At 36.5% G+C, this 27,305-nt stretch overlaps 3 protein-coding genes and 1 pseudogene across 3 annotated transcripts; 1 reads left to right on the top strand and 3 right to left on the bottom strand.

The window, feature by feature from the left end:
* Positions 1 to 8,762: 8,762 nt before the first annotated feature.
* Positions 8,763 to 13,335, bottom strand: LOC137749254 (phytochrome C-like; annotated as a pseudogene).
* Positions 13,336 to 17,401: 4,066 nt separating this feature from the next.
* LOC137708390 (alpha-1,6-mannosyl-glycoprotein 2-beta-N-acetylglucosaminyltransferase-like) lies at positions 17,402 to 19,408 on the bottom strand. The gene has a single exon (XM_068447451.1). It carries the CDS (start codon positions 18,871 to 18,873, stop codon positions 17,590 to 17,592), a length of 1,284 nt encoding a protein of 427 aa, XP_068303552.1. The 5' UTR covers positions 18,874 to 19,408; the 3' UTR covers positions 17,402 to 17,589.
* Positions 19,409 to 20,506: 1,098 nt separating this feature from the next.
* LOC137708682 (uncharacterized) lies at positions 20,507 to 21,478 on the top strand. Its single transcript, XM_068447805.1, has 3 exons — positions 20,507 to 20,743; positions 20,846 to 20,918; positions 21,155 to 21,478. The coding sequence occupies exons 1-3, from the start codon at positions 20,575 to 20,577 to the stop codon at positions 21,297 to 21,299; spliced, it is 387 nt and encodes a 128-aa protein (XP_068303906.1). The 5' UTR covers positions 20,507 to 20,574; the 3' UTR covers positions 21,300 to 21,478.
* Positions 21,479 to 21,678: 200 nt separating this feature from the next.
* On the bottom strand, positions 21,679 to 24,453 carry LOC137708683 (SNF1-related protein kinase regulatory subunit beta-2-like). Its single transcript, XM_068447806.1, has 5 exons — positions 24,401 to 24,453; positions 24,052 to 24,182; positions 23,141 to 23,301; positions 22,864 to 23,026; positions 21,679 to 22,081 (listed from the first exon to the last, which is right to left on the bottom strand). The coding sequence occupies exons 1-5, from the start codon at positions 24,402 to 24,404 to the stop codon at positions 21,752 to 21,754; spliced, it is 789 nt and encodes a 262-aa protein (XP_068303907.1). The 5' UTR covers positions 24,405 to 24,453; the 3' UTR covers positions 21,679 to 21,751.
* Between the last annotated feature and the right edge of the window lie 2,852 nt (positions 24,454 to 27,305).

Here is a 27,305-nt window from a genome sequence, read left to right as displayed (position 1 = left end):
TAATATCACTTGCATATAGAAGTGTAAAATAACTTTTTAAATGTGTCAAAACAATTCTTTTTAGAAATTCTGTAATTGTGCATTTGAATAAAAAAAACTTTACAATTTATCGAACTTACTAAAAAATTTATATAGAGACTTGAAAATAGCTAAGATGCAATTTGAGGGGCATATGAAGTTTAAAGTTTCCATGAAACATTAAGGTTCTTCCCCCAACATTATAAAAAGTTTTGAATGTTTGGGAATTAAGGAATGGTTTCATATGTTTTTACCATTGAGTAATTAGTTACTTGGATTGCATGCATGCGTACACATATGCCAACTTTTACCAATATAGAAAGCTACTACCTAACAAGATGTATCCTCTATAGCAAAAATTGAAAGACAAACCTAAACTATTTGGCCTTAATGAGAAGAATGTGTATGACTGAATACACTGTTACGATAATGTTCTGTACTAATAATATATGATATATGTTAGTTTTACTTTACGAATTCTTATATTATTAGTACAGACTATCATTGTAACAATATACATGTATCATACAAATTGATCTCGTTAGTAAAAAGACATCTAAAAGAATAACCATAATAATTCATTTTTGTTTTTGGAAAGACTATTGATTTAAAGTCTTGCTCGTAGTCATAAAAAATAAATATTAAAGTGGTAGTTGACTGATTTGGGACCCTTTCCATGAAGGGTACCACTGAAAAATATATTAAATAAGTTCGCTGTTCACACACCCTAAAAATTATTGTATTCACACTTCTGAACTTCTATAAAGCACCCCAAAAGCTTAATTTCTTTGTCAAGTGCAGAGCCTAAAGCACATCTGAGAAAACATTTGCAGCTCTGTTTCAATCGTACGATCCGATTTGAACGTATTCGTGCACCATCCTAACGTTTTCGGAAAACGCTTGGAGTTTTTTTTCTCAGAAACCATGGATTATATCAAGATTTCAAGCATCCAATCCGCAAGCCAATTCAATTTCAACCAATCCCGCAAAGTGATCAAGTTTTTGTTCTCAGTCTCAGTGTTTTCAGCCTTACTCTCCTACTCTTCTTTGATCTCTTTTTTTCTCCACTCCTTCAATTCCTTCACATCTTCTGTAAACTTGTTCAGCTACACTTTGGATAAGAACTACATGTTTTTACTTTGCAATGGACTTGTGGTGTTCATTGTGAAGAACTCTGGTCTCATTGGGACTTCTCCACCAGGGAGCTCTAATCTCAACAATGAAGAACATGTTCCCAAGAGTATCGAATCCCGGCAAAAAGCAGCTGAATTGGCAGAAACTAAGGCAACAAAAGCACCAAAACCAAAGGAAGAAGTTGTCAACGTCGAAATCGAGCAAGTGAAAGTGAGAGAAGATGGAAAAAGGGTTTTCATTACAGTAAAGGAAGAAGATGAATGCTGCAGAAACAATTTTGTTGGGGTGGACGATCATGATTTGTATGAAGAGGAAGGGAATGAAGTGCTGAGTGCAGAGGAGTTGAACAAGAAGTGTGATGATTTTATTAGGAGAATGAAAGAAGGAATAAAACTTCCAGTCCAACAGTCAATCATGTTGTGATATTGTCAGTGAGATTAAAAGAACTTACAACCTAGTTTTGTTAATTATAAAAGACTACTTTTTTTCTTGTGACTTGATGAATTTTTGGGTTATATTTCTTCTGTATTATTGTTTGAATTGTGTATAAATACCATCCAATAATCTCTTTTACCCTCATATTAATCAATGATGCAGCTGAAATGTGTTTGCGTATAGGACTAAAAATTTTATGTTGAAACCATAACATGGTGTTTACCTAATTTTGCAACTATCAGCCCTTGTAACTAAGGCCATGGAGTGAACTGATATTTTTCCTAGATATGACCATCCGTTTAATTTTGTTTGACATATCGTAGCTTTTTGCAATCTTATGTATGTCTGTCTTTTCTCATAACGAAGAGTTTTAACTTGATATACATTGTCAACTTATTTCTACAACAACTATAAGCTTTTGGGGCTTAATAATTCTCTAACAAACTTCACCTCTAATAATAAAATGGCTGATATTCCGTAAAATAAAATCAAATTGTGTGTAGCAAATCAAGTCCACATTAAAAAAATGGTTGGAGATTGGAAAAAGACTTGAAAAAAGTATACATAATCATATCCCACTACACATTCTAAGTTGCAAGTTGCAACAAATAACAAAATGTCACGAATCCAGAAAAAATCCTTCATTTAGATAGAAGAAAAGGTATAAAGTTGCATTCAGAAAAGAACAAATATAACAAAAATATCCTCGATTTCACCTTTTTTCATTGTTTTTTTTATTATTTATTTATTTATTATTATTTTTGTAAGGATATGTTTGATTCTTGTTCTTGCTTTATGTTTGTCCAATGTTTATCCAGCTTTGAAGAAGATACCAAGCAATTGCTCACTTGACTCTTTTGGTTTCCAGGTCTTTCAGAGGCAGACAATTACTCTCTAGCAAACAGTCCAAGTCAAGCAAGAGTTCAAATTAGTCTGATCATACCTTATATAAGAGACATCCTACCAGTCAATAATGTGTGCATATATAGGAAATTGATATATGTGCTGCTTCATCAAGTTACTAGTAAGCACTCTTTCTCATTATGTTGTCGGATTATAAATAGTTTATTATTTGGATCAAATAGTATGGTCCAAAATATGTTTTTTGTTAGACTATTAGAAATGTTTATATTACCCGACTATGATTTTCATAAATTCATTACAATGTTTCTTGCCAAGATACACGTTTTAGATATATGTCTGACAATAAGACACTATTATATAAATCTATATTTTAAATTTAAGATTTAAATATATGTCCGACAACGTATGTAAGTAAAACACTATTTTATAACTATATTCCAAATTAAGATTTAAACATATGTCCAATAATACAACACTATTTTTTTTTAACAATCGATATTATCTACATTAGGGGGAGGAGGTGAGCTTAGCCTCATAATGAGCTGACAATAATATGGTCCAAATTTGCCTTTGGTGAGAATTGAACCTAAGACCTCTTACTAACAAGTGAAGAAGAATACTATTAAATCGTAGTGCTAATCCAAATTCCAATTTAAATGGAGAATTAATCATGTTTTGCGCCCTCCATCGAACCTCGCTGCTACAATCTTTATAAACTTTAGTTGCATGTGTACATGATGAGCTGTCCAATTATGTCCATGCTTGGAACAAGGTGTGCATATTTTCTATGCTTTTTTGTGTTGATTTAGCATGCACAGAGTGACCATCCGACAACGAATAGAGATCTTGACATCGTAACGAGCTTAATTAAGTGCATATATAATGGGATACACAACATTCTCATAAGGTGAGCATATAAGTCACGAGAAAGGGAGACAACCACCAACTAACTATGCATCACCATTTACCAATATTTTATCTAGTTCATCAAAATCGTTTTATACATCTGACTCTCTCGTTGCCTAATGTTACCGTCACATACAATATATAATGAGGTAGCATATAAATCACGTGAAAGAGAGACAAACTGCACCACCAACTAACTATGCATCACCATTTACCAATATTTTATCTATTTTATCAAAATCGTTTTATTCTCTTCTATTTCTCATGTCACCTGATATTACCGTCACACACAATACATACATAATATATAATGAGGTTTAGTTTTTATGTCACTGGATGTTATCATCACACACAATATATAATAAAATTTGATTATCATGTCACCTGATATTACTGTCATACAAAATATACAATTTCATTACTACTCATGTTTCACTTAAAAAAAAATTGGGGAAAAAGAAAACAATGATGGGAATAAAAAAAAGATGGAAAAATGGGGAGAGAGCATCATAAGTAATATTTTTGTTTGACATATTATAGCTTTTTGCAATTTGATGTATGTTTGTCTCTGCTCATGACGAAGAGTTTTAACTTGATATACATTGTTAACTTATTTCTGTAACAACTATTTAACTTATTTCTGTAACAACTGTAAGCTTTTGAGGCTTAATAATTCTCTAACAAACTTCACCTCTAATAATAAAATGGCTGATATTCCGTAAAATAAAATCAAATTGTGTGAAGCAAATCAAGTCCACATTAAAAAAATGGTTGGAGATTGGAAAAAGACATGAAAAAGTACTCATAATCATATCCCACTACACATTCTAAATTGCAAGTTGCAACAAATAACAAAATGTCACAAATCTTGAAGAAATCCTTCATTTAGATAGAAGAAAAAGTATAAAGTTGCATTCAGAAAAAAACAAATATAACAAAAATATTCTTAATTTCACCTATTTTCCATTGTTTTTATTTTTTATTTTTATGTTTCTTTTATTTTTATTTTTAAGGATATGTTTGATTCTTGTTCTTGCTTTATGTTTGTCCAATGTTTATCCAGCTTTGAAGAAGATACCAAGCAATTGCTCACTTGACTCTTTTGGTTTCCAGGTCTTTCAGAAGCAGACAATTACTCTCTAGCAAACAGTCCAAGTCAAGCAAGAGTTCAAATTAGTTTGATCATACCTTATATAAGAGACATCCTACCAGTCAATAATGTGTGCATATATAGGAAATTGATATATGTGCCGCTTCATCACGCTACTAGCAAGCTCTCTTTCTCGTTATGTTGTCAGATTATCAATAGTTTATTATTTGGATCAAATAGTATTGCCCAAAATATGTTTTTTGTCAGACTATTAGAAATGTTTATATTACCCGACTAAGATTTTCATAAATTCATTACAATGTTTCTAGCCAAGATACACGGCTTAGATATATGTCTGACAATAAAACACTATTCTGTAAATCTATATTCTAAATTTAAGATTTAAATATATGTCCGACAACGTATGTAAATAAAACACTATTATATAACTATATTCCAAATTAAGATTTAAATATATGTTTGATAATACAACGCTATTATTTTTTTTAACAATCGATATTATCTACACTATGGGGAGAGGGTGAGCTTAGTCTCGTAATGTGCTAGCAATAATATGGTCCAAATTTACTTTTGGTGAGAATCAAACTTAAAACCTCTCACTAACAAGTGAAGAGTAATACCACTAAATCGTAGTACTAATTCATATTCCAATTTAAATGGAGAATTAATCATGTTTTGCGCCCTCCATCGAACCTTGCTGATACAATCTTTATAAACTTTAGTTGCATGTGTACATGATGAGCTATCCAATTATGTCCATGCTTGGAACAAGGTGTGCATATTTTCTATGCTTTTTTTGTGTTGATTTAGCATGCACAGAGTTACCATCCGACAAAGGTTAGAGATCTTGACATCATAACGAGCTTAATTAACTACATATATAATGGGATGCACAACATTCTCATAAGGTGAGCATGTAAGTCACGAGAAAGGGAGACAAACTGCACCACCAACTAACTATGCATCACCATTTACCAATAGTTTATCTATTTCATCAAAATCATCTTATTCTCATCTGACTCTCTTGTTGTCTAATATTACCGTCACATACGATATATAATGAGGTAGCATATAAGTCACGAGAAAGAGAGACAAACTGCACAACCAACTAACTATGCATCACCATTTACCAATATTTTATCTATTTTATCAAAATCACTTTATTCTCATCTAATTCTCATGTCACCCGATGTTACCGTCACACACAAAATGTACATAATATATAATGAGGTTTAATTCTTATGTCACTTGATATTATCATCACACATAATATATAATAAAATTTGATTCTCATGTCACATGATATTACTATCATACACAATATACAATTTCATTACGAGTTGACTTGGCAGTTGGCACTTGACTTGGTTTCCTTGGAGGCAAGCACTCACAAAAATTGCAATTAAACACAACGGTGGAGTGGGTGACATTAAACACGACAACCCCAATCAGACGTTTTCTTATGTGGCTTGATAAAAAATAAAGTCATAGACACATGATCATTAGTTTAGTACTATACTGTCTTCATTCGGCTCGAGGATGTCTCGTATTCAAATCATTCTACAATAATAAGTGACGAGAAATTCTTTGTTCACATGCCTTGGTCAGTGGTGTGTTTCAAACTAAGATGTAACCAGCTAAATTTTGAGCTATAATTGAAGAGTATTTACAAAGAAGCAGCCTTTTCTACAATCATCTAATGACTCTTTTACCACGACGTTTGTTCTTCATACTCATTAATGTTATACTATTGAAAATGTGTTGATAGCACGTCGATATGTTTTGTTAGTAATAAATGACATATCACCAGTCCATTCTTTAATGAAGAACTGACGTCATTTCATAGTCGAACTTAATCATTACAGCAATACATGATAAAAAAATAGACAGAAACTGCATCTAAGCAGGACAGCTTAGCAACATCAAGATTGTGAGGAAATTAGAAATGTCGCATCTGCATATGCAGTGATTGTGAATGCAGAACACCTCATTTCATGCAGAAATTATTAGAAATGTCTTGACAGCATGTCGGTAAGTTTTGTATTCATGTTTCTTAATTTTGTTTACAAATGTTCGAGTGACCTTATTAACGTTAATGATTACAATTTGATGCCTTCCATACCACCTCACTTCATACAGAGATTTTGAGTCTTATGAACAAAGGCGACTAAGATTCACTGATGTTAGTAGCTGCAGAAATTGCAGCATTTTCGTCAATCACTGGCATATTCCTACCATGCTCGAGAAGACTCGTAAGTTGGCTATGAGCCTATGAACATAATTAAATCTTTGGAGATTAATGACTCTGTCAATAGGGTATCAGCAAGCCCGTGAAAGGCCTGAGCACACTCATCGCTGCTGATTTGAGCATAACCAATGAACTTTCTAGCCGCCAACGGAGCAGAAAATATTTTTCAGGGAGTTGAAAGTAGTTCTTCGGTACTAGTACGCGAAGGGATTGCCTGCATAAAATCCCCCAAATGCTCAAATTCCTTACAGGAACAGTGAATATGCTCATCATCTGGTATCCAAATGACAAGACACTCTCCATCCATCTCTTGTAGTGTCGCACAAGATAGGATCCATTCGCCAAATCTGTTGTTGGGTATTGCACACTGTACAATTTCGTGTTGCAAGACATTGAAAGCATAAGGTTACGAATATTCCGTGCATGTTCTTCAAGAGGCATGCCCGTCTTGATATGCATATATTCAATCCCTTCTATGGTCTGATTCTCAAAGTTGGCAGCAATACCAGCCTTCAAGATCCCAAAACAGAACTTAATGATGCAGTTATCGAAACCTGAAGAATATACATGCACAGAAAGATTGAACAAACCTTACCTGCTCAAAGAGCACTTGCAGACACGTCTGTCCATTCAAAAGATTGAATAAACATTACCTCGATGGCATTGTGTTTTAAAACTACAACATGAATCTGCCGGCCTAGCTCGGAAGTGAGAGCGATGAAACTGCTGAAAGAATGCTCACAAGCTTTACTCTATTCAGTTCCAGTCCAGATTGCATCATGTCCAAGAAATATTGTATAGCTCCAGTGTCGGAATATAACGCAAGAAGAGCATTTGACACTGTAACATTCATATCAAGTCCCAATTTAAGTGCTTCACAATGTATCTGCTTTCCGAGCATGATCCAGGCCTGGGCGACACAAATTTAAAAATTTAAACGCATCAAGTAGTCAAAAATAGGGTGGTAAGGAGAAATACACCCCACCACTAGTATTTTATATACTCACTTTCTGATTTGACTCAATTAAAAAATGTCACGTGTTTCTTGTTTTTTAAAGCACAAGAAAAATTAGTGACATGTCCATTATTTTAAAACAATACAACATGTGCTAAAATTAAAAGGTGAGCACTCACTAGTGAGTACCTAAGTATTATCCTTTCTTATTATTATATTGCCACAATGTGTTAAAATTAAAAGGTGAACACTCACTAGTAAGTACCTACGTATTATCCTTCTTATTATTAGATCACTACCCCCCCAACACCACAAACATTGGATCTAACGAGTTATAATGATGGTATTTCCAGGTTTTCATATATAATACATTGATGCACAGTAAAAATCACAATAAAGTGACTGATTGTTTAGATTTTTCATGAGCTTCTTCGTCCACATGTTAATGCCGGTCGAAGATATGAACATTGTGTGGGAGAAGTTCTTGTCTTGGTGCAAGTATGTCAACGGGGGGTCCAACTTTCAGGCCACAACATAAAACTTGGTTGAATTTGAACTATGTAGACCATATTTGCATGGTTCAATTTCATCAAGCGCACAAGAATCTCTCTTTTACGAAAGGGTTGGCATAGACACCTTAAATTAACTTAAGTTCCAAGCATCAAACTGCCTTCACCTCACCAATTCAAACATCCCAGACTACCCCTCCAAATCTTGACTTGATGTTGTGTGCAGGCTAGAGAGAGAGGGAACACGAAAACCTTTAATAAAGAATGACGATGATGCAAGTGCGACGACCAAAGAGATTGATCCTGGTAAGTCTTCCGGTGAATTTGATCCGTATTTGCTTCAAAAATCTTGGTGTCTACCTTGAAGCGAACGTTATTACTCACTCTAAAATCTCTAATTAATATTGCAGCTTACCGAGCTTGCCAGTGAAAAAATTAGTATCCTCCAGCCTCTGAACAATTGTTGGTCTGACACTGATTGATACAGGCTTTTAATTATGGACATGCCACTCCCGTTTAAGCGTCAGCCAACTGTAGGGGGAGTGTTGCCTCTCTGTGTGTAATATACATAGACCAGAAGGTTCATCTGCCGATCAGGTGAACCATTGGAAATTCCATGAGTATTATAAAGGATGCCTTCTCTGCTTCTCTCTGATACCGTACAGTGCCGTTCATGATCTTCACCAAATTTTGGTTCATTTGTAGGCCTAGCCCTTCCTTTGAGACGCGATGGCTACTGTGAAACTTCTCTTGAATTAGCCTGTCTAGAATTCCGGGTGCTGGGTGAGTGATACTGCAATTTTAACCGCACAACTGAAGTGCATTCTTAATTTAGGCTGTCAGATGGCAGGTTCCATAACTGTTTGAGTAATATGAAGTGAGAATTACCGAAACTCAAGATGAACAATGTACATTTTCATGCCTATACGTTCCTTCTTTGGAGTCACTCTGAACACAATGGACGATCCTTCGGATGCAGGGGTGAAAAGGAGTGCGTTCGTCAAGAAATCGGACAAGACTACTTGTAGCCTCAAATTGTCCCCGTACAAGAGCATGGATGACACCTCACTCAAAATCATAACTTGATTTATGACAACCTCCACAGTTTCCCCGAGGTTAAACTCACTAGAATTTATTTCCATGTAGCTACAAGTAGGATTGAAATTAGTGCAAATGACAAGGGATTATAGTTCCTCATGAATCAGGATCAATGCTGAAAACAAGTTTATGAAGTTTCTTTTATTGACATTTCAAAACATAAAAATGGGCACTACAAATCTGATATTGAAAGAACAAAACTGATAGGGTGCACAATTTCGCAAAACAGTCTTCGATTTGAAAGAGGAAAAAAACAACATACCATTCCTCAATACCTTCGAGATCAGTGTCATCAACAATCTTGGCCAATTGGTCCTGACACAATCTTCTCTTCTTAAGTAACAGCTTCTGCTCCTCCTTTAAGTCAGAAGACCCCATCAGATTATGCATAAGCATAATCCCACTTAGAGGCCTTTTGATTTCTTGACGAAGGTACGCCAGTTTCTTAATACTATCAGCTGCAACCTGCTTTGATGCTCTCTGCATCTGCATAGCATACATAAGTTCTGGACTAGTCACATGTAAAAAGCACAAAACCCCAGTTATCCTTCCCACTGCATCAATTCGTTTGTTGGCAGAAAGTAATGCTTCGACATAATTATCCTGCTGATCCAACAAGCAATTTACAAACTTCCTCGCCTGTTATTACCCCATTTAGTAGAATATTAAGCTTGGTTAATGTATCATGAACTTTAACACGACAACCAAAATTTTTCACAGTGATAACTTCCCCAATGATCATCTGATCAACTGCTTCTTCCCTTCTCAAACCGGACAATTTTTGGATAGCATCATTCCACTCCAAGCAACGAAACTTCTCATCAGTCATAAATATAGGAGGACTCAGTGCAGATGGGCTCCTCCGAACAATTCCAACATAATCACTAGCAAACGGGTATATTTGTCCATACCCAATTTTTCCATGGTAAGATCTTCGCTTACAAAGCAAACCCCAACTACATCTTCCTTGATTTCTTGGCTACAACACGAATCAACCACCAAGGTTACAAAACTGTTATTTTCTTGCTGACCAAATGTTTTCAGTTTGATTTCAATATTTTTCTTCTCTACACCCGCCATTTTACAATCACATCAGTGAAATTGCAGAATAAGGAGAAGGAACCCAAGAAATGTATAAGGGAACACGTATATAAGGTAAACGAAAAGCACACTACTGAATTATTAGAACTTCATACACATTTGTTATGAGAAAAAATGATAACCAGATTACTGGTTGCAGAGGGAATTCATGTAAAGAGCGGTGTGGGTCAGGAAGCAACCCACACACCAAACACAATCAAAGCTTGGGCAACAAGGGAATCATTCGCTTCGACTTTTGTGAAAATTAATTTAGTCAGAAGCTTGAAGGAAAATAAAAGGCAGACATCCCAGAAAAAAAGTGCTCTTAACAATTAGAAAACCAAACCGCAATTTATACAACCATTCACCGTTATCCGTCTGACAATATGTTTATTTATCACCAAAGACAGTACAAATGACCAAAGACTCTTCTTTCTTTCTTTTGAAAGGGCCCAAAGACTATTCTGATTCTGAGCATGTCTGAATCAGCTATTCTGGTCTACTTATCATCCAGAAAAATATAATCGCAAATCAGTCAAGTGTCAATTTTTTCTTTAGAACCAAAATTTGCCTAGAATGGAGTGACATGGATGATGGATTTAACATTCTAGAGTCAAAGAATGAATAGTAGTGTTACCTTGCAATGCAAATGAGAGCATGTCCTTCGCCACTCAATACAATCATCTCCAACAATATCAACTAATGGCATACCAATAGCTTGCTCAACAGCTAATCCTGTTTGTTCAGATGCTTTCGTATTCCACCCATTTATAGTACCAGAGACATCAACAGGAAAAATGGGAACTACAGCTGTCTAAATAAGTCGAACCATTTCATTTGTGACAATGCGCAGTTCATCCACTCTCTGTATCCTATCATCAACTGATGGAGCCTTCACAATCACTTTGGAATCATCCACAGGCTCGTCTGGTAATGATCCTCTCAGTATCAGCTGTAAAGAATGGATGACATTCATTTCAATATCTTCCCAAGGTACGGTTCACCACTTAACCACCTCCAGAAAAGCATTGAGTGATGACCTTGGATGCATTTTTCTTCCATCATCCTTGTCATCAGGATCATGTTTTAATCCACCCCATTTGATTTCCTTTGCGGTGTGGGACCGAAACCAAAACAGAAAATCCTTTGAGGTAATCTTAATGGCAGCCATTCCCCAAACTTCATCGCCAAGAGCTGAAGCACCTAGATAACCATCACACAAGCCATCACACAAGGCTATCAGTACTTAAGCCTGTGCTCCAATTATGGTACTTGAGAAGCCATCCAGCAATATGCTCAATTTGTGCCTCTGTCAGGGTAAACCCAAGTAACCATAATTTCTTCCTGTAATACAATGCAGCTCCATCACACTTAACATGATCCATCGCATTAGGCGATTGGGTAACAATCCCTACAGGGGGATCCCTCATGAGCATGTCACAAAGCAGAGTCTGCTTTTAATATATGTTTCTCCCTCGACTGAGCAGCCAGCTCCACTTCTTTGCTGATCTGTACACCAAAAACTTGTATCAAGAACTCACAGGCATATCTCAAAGGGAATGGAACAAATCTAGAGCTTGTGTGGCAAACCACTAAGACCCATAATTTTCTTCCCTTCTGCTGATCACTGTCCATCTCATCAACATTGTCGTTGATTGTAACAGACATCACAAGAGAGGCAATGGAACCCATACTTTCCAATTTCCATATACTGTGCATGACAACCATGAGGAGCTCTCAATGTTGATCCACAAAGACTCAATGGTTAAGCAATTTCTTGTCCTGGATTACTTTAACTGGAGCGGCTAAACAATCACATATCATCCTAACCTTATTCCTCATAAATAAGAATCGGGAAGCCTGTGGTATATCAGTGGCTGGGAAATGTAAACCCAGATAAGGTTCCAGGTTAGGTCTATGGTACTCAGAGATAACTTCCCCGTGTTCACCGCCGTGAAATTTATACACCGTTATGCGATCATAACCCGTCAAATCACTAACTTCCTTAACTATAACATCACATAACAATGATAAATTCCCGCTCGGCAAAGACTGCAATTTTAAGATGGCTTGGGCAGCAAGCTTATAAGATTTCAATGCTCCCGCAGTGACTGAACATCAGATGGACTTACTGGTTCCAAATCTATTACTAAGCCAACATCAACTCAATGCAGAATTGCATAAAAGGGCTTATCAGAGGTTCTAGAATGCACCAATATGGAATTGAGAAGATTTAACTTCCCCAAACTGGGCCACTTTCTGCAACGCAGCAGCACCTGAGGACCGAAAGAGTGTCTGCACATCCGCTCCAAAAGTCAAAGCTTCTTGCTGCTCAATATTTGGAACAGCATGAGGGACCAAGTCCAACATTTCCGGGGCATTTACACTGTAGGCAAGAACAGTGAAGCTTTTCTCATCAACAGCAATCAAGCAACCAAATGGTTGAATAAGGCTTCCTCGCTGCATATTTCGGAGATAAGCAGATACAGTGCTGGAGGGGACATTGTTAGTGGAAGATGAGATATTGCAGTCAACCGAAGCATAGTGATCAAAACACCGTTCAGATACAGTGCTGCTTCTAGAACTATTCATTTTGTTCAAAGACAGCGACGACATCTCTCCAACGTTCTTACCCTCAAAGTGTTCTTTATTCTTTCACCAAGTAGAGCTACGTTCAATTCTCCCCAGCCGCAAAAATCAAGTAATTCGACACCACATAACCAAAATTCAACAACCCCTACATTGAAATAATAAACTATGAGCTCCTAAAAACAATCAAGAAGTTATAGAAAAACTGAAAATAAATCCAAAACCACAGCCAAATTACCTACAATTGGTCATTGGAATCCTCCGGACCCGAAAACCATCACGAAAGTGGGAAAGGAGAGAAACCCACCACCATTTCAATGTCAAAAAAGCAATCCCCTCTCCAATTACCATAACTCCAAGAAAAACTACACAGAAAAGAAGGTCATGTAATTCATGTTGGGGTTTAAAAATGCTTCACTACTTGGAGAGGTTTATCTTACAAAGAAAAATGTAACGCAACGGAATTGATAGGCAAGAGAAAGAAAGAATTCTCAAAGTATTACACAAGGTTTTTATTCACTCACAAACTTAGTACAAAAGGAAACACTCAAACACTCTTAGAAGCTTTGTTGCTTCTTCTTCTTACTTGACACTCTCACTTCTTGCTACTTGCTCTCTTGGTTGTTCCAAATGGTGTGGATGCCTTCTCCTTTTATAGGCATGGATGGAACCTTGGAGAAGCATGAAAACATCATGCTAGAGATATCTAGATAATTCCACTACCTTCCTAAGCTAGAATTATCTACACTAATCTTGTATGTTGGTGGAATCCTCACCATTCTTCTAGACTCTTCCACCAACTTGAACTTTGCTAGAATTCTCTAGCATGTGCATGGATCTTTCTTTGTGTATGAGCCGGATCAATTATCTTTGGACCAAGACAAGATTACAATTCAACAATTCAGTCCTCATGATTCCTAGAGCTTCTCCAAATTGGGTTGCTAGTATACACTTTCACAAAACCTCCATACAAACTAAAAAACCAGAACCCAGATTACTTTTACTGCTTAAAATTGTTCCAGCTTCTTCAGAGAGGTAAAAAGATTGTATCTTTACACTCGCTAGTTGACATTCCTATCTCCTCCGACAGAGTTCAAATCCCCACACCAAGATAATTTAATACCACACAGTATTCAATAAATAAATTAGAAAACAAAATAACTTATAAAACCAAAACATATATATATATATATATATATATATATATATATATATATATATATATATATATATAGATGAAACGCGGTGGGAGAGGAAGGATGGGGTGTCACTGACCACCAAAATTTGCAGGGCATGGATTAGGCAGCCACGTGAAAACCGACCAGGTTCTGCGGCTCCGGACTCACCCATGAGAGAGAGGTTCACAAAGAAAATTAAATAAGAACAGATTTCAGCTTTTTTATTTTTTAAATTCTTCTGGATGAGTTTTTGTTTTTGTTTCATTTTTAGTAGGGTTTGGTGAAGTTTTGTACTGTTCATCATCTTCTTCTTTTAGTTTTATGAGCTGCCAAAAAAAAAAAAAAACTAAAAAATGAAGCAGCCATTGTTTTTTTTTTTTTTTTTGAAGAAACCAGAAACTAGCATTCCAGGGCCAAAAAGCCAGAGAGATACAAGGAAAGCCTAACACGAGGCCAACAACTGAAGCAACACAAGCAAGGCAGCAACGGGGATAAAAGAAAGACACTGGAACCAAGTTCAAGTGTCACCCCATGAACTGCTCATGAAGATAAAGGGGGACACGGCAAGCCATCTCTACTCAGAATATGAACCAACGAAGATGGAAGTCTGAGGACCCAAACACAATTGCTCATCTCCATATTACGTTGCGACACCAAGAAATCCGCCGCTTGGTTGGCTGACCTTGGAATCCAAGACCAGCGACAGTCATGGAAAACTTTCCCAAACTGTTTAATCCGAGATAAAGTGGGAAAAGCCTCCCATCTGCCAACATCCAACGAATGTGATAAAAATGAAATCGTGTCCTGCGAGTCGAATTCAAAAATTACCTGACAAAGCCCCAGCGCAGTAGCAAGTTCACAGCCTCGCAACATAGCCAAAGCCTCTGCTGTAGCGGCATTGGAAGCAAAAATGGCATACCGTGCCGCAGCAACAAAAAGACCTCGGGGTCCACGAACCACAACTCCGACAAAACCAGGCCGAGATGATGAAGACCAGCTGGCATTCACATTAATCTTGAGGAAAGGTGATGTGGGGGGTGACCAACCAACCACTGGGGCTGCCACTCCTGAGAGCGCCTAAATGGAAACAGGCTGAGGAGCATTAACATGCAAAAACACTGAAGCCGAAGTAGAAATGGTGAAAAGGACCTGAGTAGGATTGATGGGAGAGTGATTATATAGAAATTGGCATCTAGCTTTCCAAATATACCAACAAGTAAAAGCAACATGAGAAAGCAAAATGCAGTGCTCCTTCTTCGACCCAAATCGCACCATCGCAATAGTAGAGAACCACTCAAGCCAGGAAGAAATGAGAGTACGATCAATTCTATAGTTAAGAACACCTCCAAACCAAATAGGTTCCACCAAGGACAGAAGAAGAGAATATGGTCCACAGATTCTGGTTGAGAATTACAGATCGGGCATTGTGGTGATGGAGTGTATTTCCTTTTACATAAATTCTCCATTGTAGCCAGAGCGCAATGAGCAAGTCGCCACATAAAGTGTCGAAGTTTAGGAGGAGTGCGCAATTTTCAAATAATATTCCAAACCTGCCGTCAGGGAAGATGTAAAGAAGAGGGCCGAGAATCAACCCAAGGGTCATGAAGAGACCGAGCCAAATAATACCCAGACCTTACAACATATAACCCGTTTTTGGTGGAAGGCCGCAAACAAGACGGTCATCACAATGATGATCACCAATAGGAGTAGCCAAAATAGCAGTCATTTCCTCGGAAGACAAGAAAGGTTGAAGGAATCTTAGATCCCACGCCCGGGTAGTAGGATTGATGAGCGAATGAACCCGAGTAGTCCGAGTGACCGACACATCCTCACGTGCCATTGGATGACCCAACGGAAGAGATGGCAGCCATTGTTTTGCATGATACTTATGGTGAGGCAATATAGGTATCAGGTGGACTTTTTGACTGGGGAAAGTAGAGTTTTGCATGGGTTTAGTGGGATTTGCATTTTGTGTTAATCATATTACAATGCAAAGTAGCAGTTGGTGACAGCCAGTGCGGAAAACCATCATGCATCTTTGACTTATGATGTAATAAATGTTAAGGAGAGTCTTTTAAAATGAGATTTTCTATAGATATTTTGTCAGTTCATAGTTTAACGTTAATTTTCGTGCTCACATATAAAATATTGTGTAAAAAATATAAGGTAGTGGAGAGTCTCACTTTTGAGAGAGTCACTTTAGCATTTTTCATTAGATGTTTGTTGCAAAGTCAAAAGCAGCATAAGTGATGTATTGTGGCATTTCAAGTTTACTTCTTTTTTTATTAATTAGGGCAAGAATCTGAGCTATAGAAATCGATCCAACATTAAGAAGAGAAGTATTACTAGATTAGATTAATAGCTAGCTGACTATATCAAGTTTTCTAGAAGTTAATATATGGCTGCTTGTTTTGAGAATTGAAAAAATTTTACGAATCCTTTTTTGGTTAAAGATAATGAAGGTAGTAATGTATGTGTATTTTTGCTTAATTGTTACATGAATTATATACAGTTGATACCACCATTGTATCACATTGTATTTACCAATCCACTAATTGTAATCATCATACTTTCATTTACTACAATTGTCACATTGTTAGTAGAGCTAAGAATTTGTTTTGAATATTGATCAAGTGAACTCCAACTAAGACAAAAAAAAAAAAAGGAAAATTACAAATCCACATGCAGCAAAGCATATGATTATGGGCACTAGTCCTTTCCTCCGGTAACCAAGTACAAATTTGCAAGGTTAGAAACGTCCTAATATCACGTGTCTATGGCCCAAATGCATCGCAACTGCACAGGATTTTGACACGTGTCAACTAATGAGGGGGAAGAATCTTTCAAGTCAAGTTTTTCTTTGGAAATCGGAAGCGTCAAATATTAGGAGCCGGATTCTTTCCCGTTAATTTTCTTTCTCCTCCAGTGTAGTAAAGAGAAGACGAAGAGGAGAGAATCCAGCTTCCAATTGTTATCATTGTTGTTTCTTTTATCAAATTTATTTGTTTCCCAGTCATGAAAGTGTAGTTGATAAATGCTAAGGAGACATTGTTTCTTGTCACGTGTGCTTATCGCACTCGTCAAACTCAAGTGATGAGTGCCGTAGAAACATTGGGATATATCTCCAGTGACACCCACGAGTTTCTCGTTGATTTGAGAATACACACCACCACACAATCTCAACCACATTACCAGATGATTACATGTTTGAACCCATACTTCCTCTACGAGATGCCTTAAAAGTAATAAGCATAACAGAAAATGGAAGAAAAGAAATGAAAATTATGATTTATATTGAGCAAGATTTTGATTCTTGAAGAAACAAACATAAACATCATCTGTAACATGATACAAAACATCTCACAGCTACTCATGCCATTGGCTATCACTTAACAAAAACGAAATCCAGATCTTACCGGTTACAACAGATGGCTAAATACCGACACTGAAGAAGCAATGTCTATCTATGAATGATACATCTGAGCAAAACTCAAGCACAACCGATGGTCTCTCTTGTCCCCCCAACCTCCCCAACCTTTGAATCCGGCTTTGTACCCTGGCTGATTCTCAAAGACCTGCACTTCCCAGTCCGAGTTGATGTTTGCAACCTTATCTATCTCCTCCAGTTTAAAGTTCACCATGCCGTTGTCTATACATGCTTTTGCCTCCCCCTGTCCCTGGTGCAAACCACACCTGCCAAAGTGTACTGCACTAGTCCGAGGCCCTCGTAATGTGAAAACAGGATTACCAAATGAAGGATAGACCGTTGCCCACATTGTTATATCCCAATTGTAATCGTCAAAGAAACAAAATTCTGAAGTCTTTTTGTGAATTTTCCTCCAAACAGTCCGGTTAAATGTATATCCTACATTTCCCATTCTCTCTGCAATCAAACTATCCCAACCTTCTCCTCTTGCATTCACATCACACGGAGCTAAATTGGCAGCATAGCAATGAGGGCATTTTTGAGGCTTCAATTCTGTGAGTATCTGCAAGTTACGATAAGCATTGGGATAAATATAATGGTCCTCCTCTATGAAAAGAATATGACCATTGTGATCCTTGGTCTCCTTCAATCCATCCCACACTGTGTTCATCATCCACCACCAATGATGCTTTAATGACACAATCTTCGGAGAACGGTGGTTTCCATACTGATCAGGAGTCCCCTTACAGTGTTTCGTTTTTGCATCATCCCTTTCCTTACAGTCTGTAGGCGAAACCCCTGGAAAGCTATTGGGAAAGACGTGGGGCGAGTAAGGTGCAAAAATTTGTTTCACTTGGCAAAATCTGACCCCTTCCACAACCTTGTTCATTTCTTCGAAGTATCCATCATGACTTACGATCAGTAAAGTTTCATTTATACCTACAACCTGAGACAGACTATCAACAGCTACTTTGAGATACTGCGGCCGGTTGTGCACATAAAGAACTATAGTTATGTGATCCTTGGTTAGACTTGGATAGAGATCTAAGTTCCTAGGGGGAAGCTGATTCCTCTTTTCCAACTTAAGTGAGAACTCAGTCTGCTTAGGGAGGCTAATTATTTGCGTAACATGTGAACGATTACCACTCCTTATCGATACCTCACCAAAATCATCCGAAGGCGGCGTGACAAAATTTGAAATTGAATTAAATCTCAGGAGGAACATCAGCAGGAAAACCCCTAACAATGTAATCGAAACCAATGGCAAGAAACGGCGAAAAGCCGCTTCATCATTTAGACGGTGTTTCTTGATAATAGCCATAGATTCAACAGCAGTTATGGGAACAAACACACTTCATATGACAGTTACAGCCACACCATTCATATTTTCATAGAATTCAGAAACCAGATATGCAGAAAAAGTGGAAAACCAAATACTTGCAGCTAGAAAACTGAGTCTTTAATTCTCTCAAACAAGCACAACCAAGAATTTAAACTTCAAAACAGCACCAACCCGTTTGAGAACAGAGTGAACAATCAAAAGGGTAGGGATCAAAAACCTCCAAAACAGTCGGTGCGACGAGATCAAATCAGCCAAAACTTGATCTAATTGCATCCATGGGAGTGAAATCTGAGCTTCCAGTTGCTGCAACTTCGAGCTTCCTTTTGCTGCAACTCGAATTATCAAAGCTCGGAAAGCAAGAATCAAATCACAAAACCCACATCCGAAAACTGGAGGAAAAAAACAGGGTTTATGGTCAAAATCCAATCTTTGAGCAGCAAAGATAGATTTCAAAGGTTGATAGTCTTTCGTATCAACGGCTTTGATTTGTCAGTTGACCGATGACTTGAAGAAAATTTCCAAATTCCAAAAGGAAGACCTTTGAATTTGAAAGTGGGAAATTTGTCTGTATATTATTATGGGTAGCGAGGTGGCGGGTCACAATCAAAAGCCGGTAATTTCAAGGAACTGCCTTTGATTGCGAACTCCGCAACAACTTGGTAATTGACAGTTTTACTATGTTTTATGGGACATATATTGCAATTGGGTTGTAGGTATGGTCTATTTAGGCCATGGCTGTCAACTTGGTAGAATTGGTAAAGTATTTTTCCTTTTGGGGTAGATAGTAGAAGAGTGATACTATATTTACCATCTATTTTTACGATCATTTGTATCATTAAGTTGAGGGTCATTTAGTACTACAGTTTAGTAGCATTCCTCTTTACTTGTAAGTGAGAGGATTTAGATTTGATTTTCGTCAAAAATGAATTTGAACCACATTAGCAAGTCCATTGTGAGGCTGAGCCACCCTCTCTCCCTTAGTGTGGATAATATCATTTGTTAAAAATTAACAAATTGAAAGGGTATGCCAAAATGCTAAAACGTATTGGTAATTAGCATTTTGGTAGCAAATAAATAATGGAAACCAAGTTACAACACTTGAAACACCAAATTTACATTCATATATGTATTTATTGAACTTGAAAATTTCCAACGTTACCTTCATACAAGCTTTTATATGATTGCAATTTATGATTATATTTGGCAGAAAAACTTGAAAGTGTTTCAAAATCATAAAAGTATTTTTTGGATAAACACATGACATATTAATAGATTATGTTTGGCAGAAAAACTTAAAAAAACTTCGAGATCATGGAAGTGTTTTCTAGATAAGCACATGACAGGTGACTATTTAGAAAACAATTCCACTTGCTTTTTCAAAATTTGTAATAAAGATTTTAATGTGTTTATAATAATAAAAAAAAAAACCTTTAACAAAAGCGCTAATGAGCACTGATTCTTATAAAAATAGTCTCAAACGAGTCTTGGTAAGAAAAAAAAACCCCCAAAATAAGAAATGAAACGGGTTACTTGAAGTCGAGACTTGAGTGTTGGGTGGTCACATATATGGAGAGGAGTGGGATAAGGTTAGTACCAATGACTGACTATCTGTCTCCACCGTGACCACACCACACCCCATATCCAAAAGCACTCACATATATTTGTGGTGCAGCTCAAGAGATGGCCAACACAGAGCTCACTCTTCCCACAAATATGGCAGCCAAGTTGGCCCTCTTTTCTCCCACCACATTTCTAGCCCCCTCCACCCCGTCGCCGCCACTACATCCTCCTTTCACTTCCATTTCACACAAGAGGAGGCCACACAGTTTCAAGATTCATGCAGAATTAGGTAAGTAAATATTTTCTCTTTTTTTCCCCATTTATTTTACTCACATTTAAATGTTAATTTTCGAACTTCATTAAGTTTTGAAGTTTTTCTCAATGGTGTTAGGTGGTGGAGATGGAGAAGTCAATAAGGGATCAGGGAAGAAAAAGTTCATAACCAGGGAACAAGAACCAGAGCAGTAAGTTCTCCCACACTTTCATCAGTTACCAAATTTATCTATGGTAATTTTTCTTCATAAAACATGTTAAAGAATGATCACACTGTAATTAAACATAAATATAACAAAAGGGTTGTAGCTCAGTTGGTTAAGATTATTCACCCTTGCAACCGACGTTTGGAGTTTTGAATCTCCCATCTCCCAATATCGCTGTATAAGAAAAAACTAAGAAGAATTTAATATATGGAATTTTGCAGGTATTGGCAAACAGCAGGAGAAAGGGAAGGTGAAAATCCCATGATGACCCCCCTTCCATACATCATCATATTTGGCATGTCAACACCTTTTGTAATCTTGGCCATTGGTTTTGTTAATGGTTGGATTAAGGTACCTGTTCGATGATAATCGACAGCGATTAATTGCAGCTTGAGGAGCAGCAATCAACAGCACATGAGTTTTTCAATCATTTGAGTTGTTCTCAAATGTTTTGCTTGCATAGTCTTTTTTTTTCACCAATATGTTTGGTATATGTTATGAGTTTCTCATATATATTAATCACAGTTGAGTACTTTTGTTTCTGATCTTGGCTGGTAAATGGGAAATGCACTTGCAGTTATTGGTAAATATATTTGGTAGCGAAGCGTGGCCCAGTTGAAGGAAGAAACTTTTAAAATCGAGTTTCGATTATGCATAAATTGTTAAAAGTAGCACATCATATACAAAATGAACACGTTCATTACATTTTGGCAAACCATCCAAATGGTTTTTTTTTTTACCTACATTAAGTCACAGCAATCTTTTAAACAATATTACTTCTATGAAATATTTTCTACTCACAAAATAAAGATACAAAATTACTGGTTTGCTCTTCTCCGTGGCTTGTATAATACCGTTGTGACAAACTTTTTACGAAACCTATGTGTAGAGCTGAGTGCAAAAAACTCGCCGCCAATTTGGTTCTGGATGTGCAAATGGTTCAATTGTGAAGGATGAGGCATTGGTGGCTGGTCGCCGTTGTTGGAGGATGATGGCTTGTTTAGAAATGCTACTTGTAGTTGTGGGGGTACTTCCAGCGGAGGTTTACTGAAATCATCTTCGCTTAATAGTCTGTTGTCATAGCTTGAAGGTGGGGATGGAGGAGGTTCGAACTTTGCCAGATGCTGAGGCAATTCTGAAACACATTCCTGCATAATCCATGTGAGGAGTGAAATCAATTTATATAATATAATGATGAAGCATGTAAAGTGATACTCCTAGAGTGTGCAAAAGATAGAGAAAAAAGAATAACAAGCACACTCCTACATGATGCAGCTCAAGATTACACTGATTCATCCGCTAAGTACGGAAGAAACGTTATCAGCAAGGCGAATTGATAATGGACTGACAAGTACTATAAAGTTGGATATGCCACATATAATCGGAAAATTATGTACATATTATCATTAGGAGATTTCGGTAATATTTGGGGTTCAAATACAGGCTAGGATCATAAGGGGTTCGGTGTGTATTCATAAGCTCTTCCTGTGGTGCAAGTAAAAGTAAGTAGAAATCCCAATAATGTGATACAGAAGACTCAGTTCGCTTGCTTGTAGCGTTGAGGTTCTTACCATTAAAATGCTGAAAATCAGTGTAGGTAATTTTGCGTTACATGTTCTGTGCAAGAGAGAGTGAATGGAGGTGAACTGAATGGCTCGAACGAGTGCAATGTTTTATAGTTTACAGTGTCGTTGTCACTGGTACGAAATTGTAAAATGATAAAAAGCTGTTTATTTGCTCCCAACACGGCTGATCTTCACTCAAATAAACTGTGACTTCATCCTAAAAACTTGATTTATAACCAAAGTGAAAGGTAAACCTGAACAGATAACGAAAAAAAGGATGGGGAGCAAGAGGACTAGTACAAGGAACATAACATTTTAATCATTTATAGACTAGAAACAGATCACATTATGAGTCATAATAATACCTGTAAATCCAAGATGTTATATGCACTCCCCGAATTATCATAGACCCATGGACTGTCTGGATCACACATCAAACACCCGTCAACAATCAAAAGGTACTGGTAGAGACCTGGTGGAAGCAACTTTATGGTAAGGAAATCATTGCCTCTACCCTGCAAGAGCTCCCTGATATAAGGAGATGAAAGTTATTCATATCAAAGCCTGATGCCGAAAATGATGGTCACAACAGAAACAAAGTTGGAAATTTTTGGATAAGGAATGCGCTATATAATTTAGTACCTACTCTCCCAATTGTCCCATGATCCTGTGATGGCAACTTGCTTTCCACCGTGATTCCATGAGATCTTCGTCCACATCAATTTCTCATCGTGTACATTACGATTAACTACTGTATGTTGCGGTGATGCCTCAGCAGGTCTTGGTAAGGGTTCCCCAGGATACTGAAAATGCAGATAAAATTTAAAGAGCTCCATCCCTGTGTGTTTTATAGGCATGCATGGGGGAATTTGATTGCCTTTTGTACATCACAGTAAATAGTAAATACTAGAGAAAAGACAAGTATCTGAAATGGAACAAATTCACCTGCAATTAGTTTTCTATTTAGAAAAAAACTAGAAAGTAGTACCTTAGCAGAAGGAGACAGTTTCTTGAAACAGACACAACAGGTGAATAAATTTCAAATTATTCTAATTACACTGTTAAGTGTCAATAAATTCTTGACCTATAGTTCATTGCTTCAACTTGAAAGATCTATCACATGATTGTTAAAAGATCAAACAGTAAAAGATAAATGATTTTTGCACTTCCTTTTTCTCTGCACTCCACCTTGCAGTTTTTCTAGCCTTTGGATTGAATATATCCTGCGACTCCAGAGACAAAAAAAGGGAGGAGTGTCGAAGGAGACAACGAAAGTGTGAAAATCACATACATGATGCCCCATTCGTTCCGTAAACTAATAATACAAATTGCACTGAACTAAAGCAAACCATTTTCACCCCCTTACAGTAATATTGTCAATTTACAAATGCCAATCCAAACATCCAACCAAGTGATAGAGATTCCCATTTGAGAAAACTGTTCTTCAGACATTTTCTGATGCCAAAAAAGCAAAAGCAAATACACATGAAATTTTTGAAAAACTGAAAAAAAAAAAAGAAAAAAAAAAAAAGGAATTAAAAAAAAGAGCTTACCTGGGAAGTGAAGAAAAGAGATGGGCTCCGAGACATGGATTCTTCTACATATCCATCACAGTACTCTCCAAAGTTGTTAACTCCAGGAGGACCTTCTCCATCATCTCTACTCCCACTTGGATTCCCCATTACTGAAAACAAAGTAAACCCAGTTTAGTTTTCATCCGACTCAGACAAATTCAAGGGGATAAACAGAAGAAAAAATAATTATATTCTTTGATGGAGAATTGGAATAAGCAAAAAAAGAACAAGAACAAGAACAAGAACAAACAAACCCACAAACAGGAAAGGCAAAAAGATGAAAACCCAAGTGAGTGAGTGAGTGACTGACTTGTGTTTGGCGACTTACCCATTTCTTCTTCAAACAGGCTGCAACCACACAAGAAACCCAATTAGGAAGTGACTGAAACTCAATGAAAGTTTACATTTTTTATGAAGGTTTCCTTTTTCATTTTTTTTTTTTTTTAATGTCTAATGGAATAGACAGCACAAGTTGTTGTGTTCCCCTCTCTCTGTCTCTGTCTCTCTCTCTCTCACTCTCTCTCTCACTAAAATCACTGGCTCTGAGTGTTGAAAAGGCAAACACCGGACAAGAAGCAGTAAATTTGATTCTCCAATGAGTTTGGAACATCCTACGGTGGAGAACTAATTATGCTTTTCTGTTATAAAAAACAGAAAACGTTGCCTTGTTGGGTAGTGTTGTGCCGTCTATACAACTTGATGCAGCTGCCAAGTCCAGCTTGCCACTACACTGCACTGTGTTAGCTGTTTGATTTTGATATTACAGTTTAGCATGAGCTTGGTACTACTGGATTAACACTCTTGCTTACAAAATACAATGCAACAGAATTGTTATTATCACTGCAAAAAAAACATAGAATATAAACAAAAATGTTATTAGTTACTTGAAGAAAAGTCAATCATGCACTTCTATTAGCAGTAGTGGTGATCAACTATTTATAGACGCTTATTCTTGTTCTCTTATGAGGCTTACACGATTCAACGATTACTTTTTTTATACACTTATTTTTGTTCTATTAGGAGGGAAACGTTTATCGTACACAGACTTATATTTGTATTGCAAAAAAAAATGTTTTTACAACTTGAACTCATGACTTTGTCACAAAAGAGTAATATTTCTACTGCGTCAAAGTTTTTTTTTTTTTTTTTTTTCTGAAAACAACTAGAAATAAAACAGTTTTGCTGTGATTTCGAAACATTGTATGTGTAATCTTCTTTAAAAATTAAGATGGAGGAAAAGCATTCATCGAGAATTCATTCTTTTTCTTTTGCTTTGTATTTTAAAATGATAATATATGTGTAATTCCATATTCTTTCTCTTTATTCGTGTGGAATGACATAGACAACGTCCTGCCTGTTGTTGGAGCACATTTTAGTATCAAACCAAACACAAATTAACCTTAATTAACAGAGTAAAGCCAAGTCTAATTATATTCTTACTATGCCTCCCAATCAAAACAAAAATAAAAAATTGTCTTCGAGTTTCAACTCCCTTGTCTTATATAGTTGAGGCCACTTGGAAACCCCCATTAACATTATGATTTGGTTAATTTAGCTTTTCACCTACTTACATTCCCATTGGATTCAGACAATCTCAAAACATATTTTAAACATAAAATTTAAATTTAAAAGTTTAAGTGGCACTTTGATTTTTATATTTTTTTTTACTCCACTTAATATGTTAAATTTAAAATATTATTTATTACGTCATTTATTTTTCATAATCATAATAAGTATTTATAAAACAAAAAATAATAATAAAAATGATGAAAAACATTTATTAATCACTAAAAAAAATTTGAAGTTCCTGTCAAATTTGACAGCAACCACCCTTGTTGTCGATCCACATCATATCACATAAGAATTGGCATTTTGGTTGGAAAAAACTAATGCTGTCTTTTTTTATTGTTATTGCTGATTTTGACTTTAGACCTCTCATTTGAAGATGCTCTTGTTAATCCACGTTTGGTTGGTGGTAATTATGTCCCATGCGTAGAATCAAGTATAGGGTTAAACAAATCGCCGTAAAAAAACTTTGCAACGGTAGTTGTCTATGTGCGTGTTTGATGCCAATTATTAAACCAATACAGATGTGATTGTAAATCATATAAATGAACAAAAACACAACATATCGTGGTTTACCTAAAGTTGGTGCATCCCCACTTGTATTGTTTATGGACTTCACCATAATAATGTAGATTCCATGTCCATATATAGAGTTAGAGAGAGTAAGAGTATAACTAGGGTTACAAAGGGTGAGAGCCATTCTGTATAAAAACCATGTTAGACCCTCCTCTTTGGCTTCATAAATAAAGTTAAGCCACTAATTGCAATTGATACTAAGCTGACATTTACATTCAAGTTGCCATTAATAATTATAATAACTATTATGAGCATTGGTGTACAATAGGTTTGGGAGATTTTTTAATGTGCTCAGAAAAAAGAGAGGAACACCACATATCATTATACAATTAAAGGAAATATATATATATATATATATATATTTTTTTTTGAAGTGTCCCTTCAATTATACACATGTGGTGTTCCGTCTCGTGTTTCAAGCACACTAAAAAATCTCTCCTATCTATGGTAGAACAATGCTCATATTTATTATAATTAATAATGGCAACTTGAAGGTAAATGTCAGATTAGTATCAATTAGTGGCTTGTGAACGCACAATTATAAATTGGTCTAAAACCCTATAGGAATCAACTTAGCCATTTCAAATAAAAAAAAAGGACGAACTTATCATATAAGTTTAAATCAGTGACATGAAATTTTTGAAAAATATGGCATACTTAGGTTGCTTGTGCTCATACATTGAGTACACTACCCTATTGCACAAAAAACTCTTCCTAGCAACAATGGTCCTAAAAGTTTAGATCTCTCCATGTGACTCTTGTTCATAATCTACCATTATATGCCCACTATAATATAGCTAAGGTGGTAGTTGAGCATGATTTGAGTAACCCCCAATGCAGTTTAAATTAATAAGCCAAAGAGACATGAGAGATTGGAGGCAGTGGGCATCTCTCCTTTTGTTCAACCACTCAATTTTAACAAGCTAAAGGAAATGCAGATGCTAACAAATGCTAGTCTTACAATTTCTTCCTTTTGGGTCCTTTGTGTGTGTGTGTGTGTGTGTGTGGGTCATTGCATTAGTGCAAGAATCTAATGAGAGTGAGATTTTGCCCTCAAAGAATGCCTTAGGAAATAAAGCAAATATAAAAGT

This window comes from Pyrus communis, chromosome 11 (assembly GCF_963583255.1).
Source record: "Pyrus communis chromosome 11, drPyrComm1.1, whole genome shotgun sequence".
Classification (NCBI taxonomy): Eukaryota; Viridiplantae; Streptophyta; class Magnoliopsida; order Rosales; family Rosaceae; genus Pyrus; species Pyrus communis.
Note: the sequence above shows the minus strand (reverse complement) of the source record. Positions and strands in the feature narration are given on the sequence as shown.

Excerpts from the sequence above, each read along its gene's own strand:
- LOC137708682 (XM_068447805.1), top strand. The coding sequence starts at position 20,575 with ATGGCCAACACAGAGCTCACTCTTCCCACAAATATGGCAGCCAAGTTG. Across the intron at positions 20,744-20,845 it reads CAAGATTCATGCAGAATTAG|GTGGTGGAGATGGAGAAGTC; the intron begins GTAAGTAAATAT and ends CAATGGTGTTAG. Across the intron at positions 20,919-21,154 it reads AGGGAACAAGAACCAGAGCA|GTATTGGCAAACAGCAGGAG; the intron begins GTAAGTTCTCCC and ends GGAATTTTGCAG.
- LOC137708390 (XM_068447451.1), bottom strand. The coding sequence starts at position 18,873 with ATGGCTATTATCAAGAAACACCGTCTAAATGATGAAGCGGCTTTTCGC.
- LOC137708683 (XM_068447806.1), bottom strand. Across the intron at positions 23,027-23,140 it reads TGGGACAATTGGGAGAGTAG|GGAGCTCTTGCAGGGTAGAG; the intron begins GTACTAAATTAT and ends TCCTTATATCAG. Across the intron at positions 22,082-22,863 it reads ATAACATCTTGGATTTACAG|GAATGTGTTTCAGAATTGCC; the intron begins GTATTATTATGA and ends TGGATTATGCAG.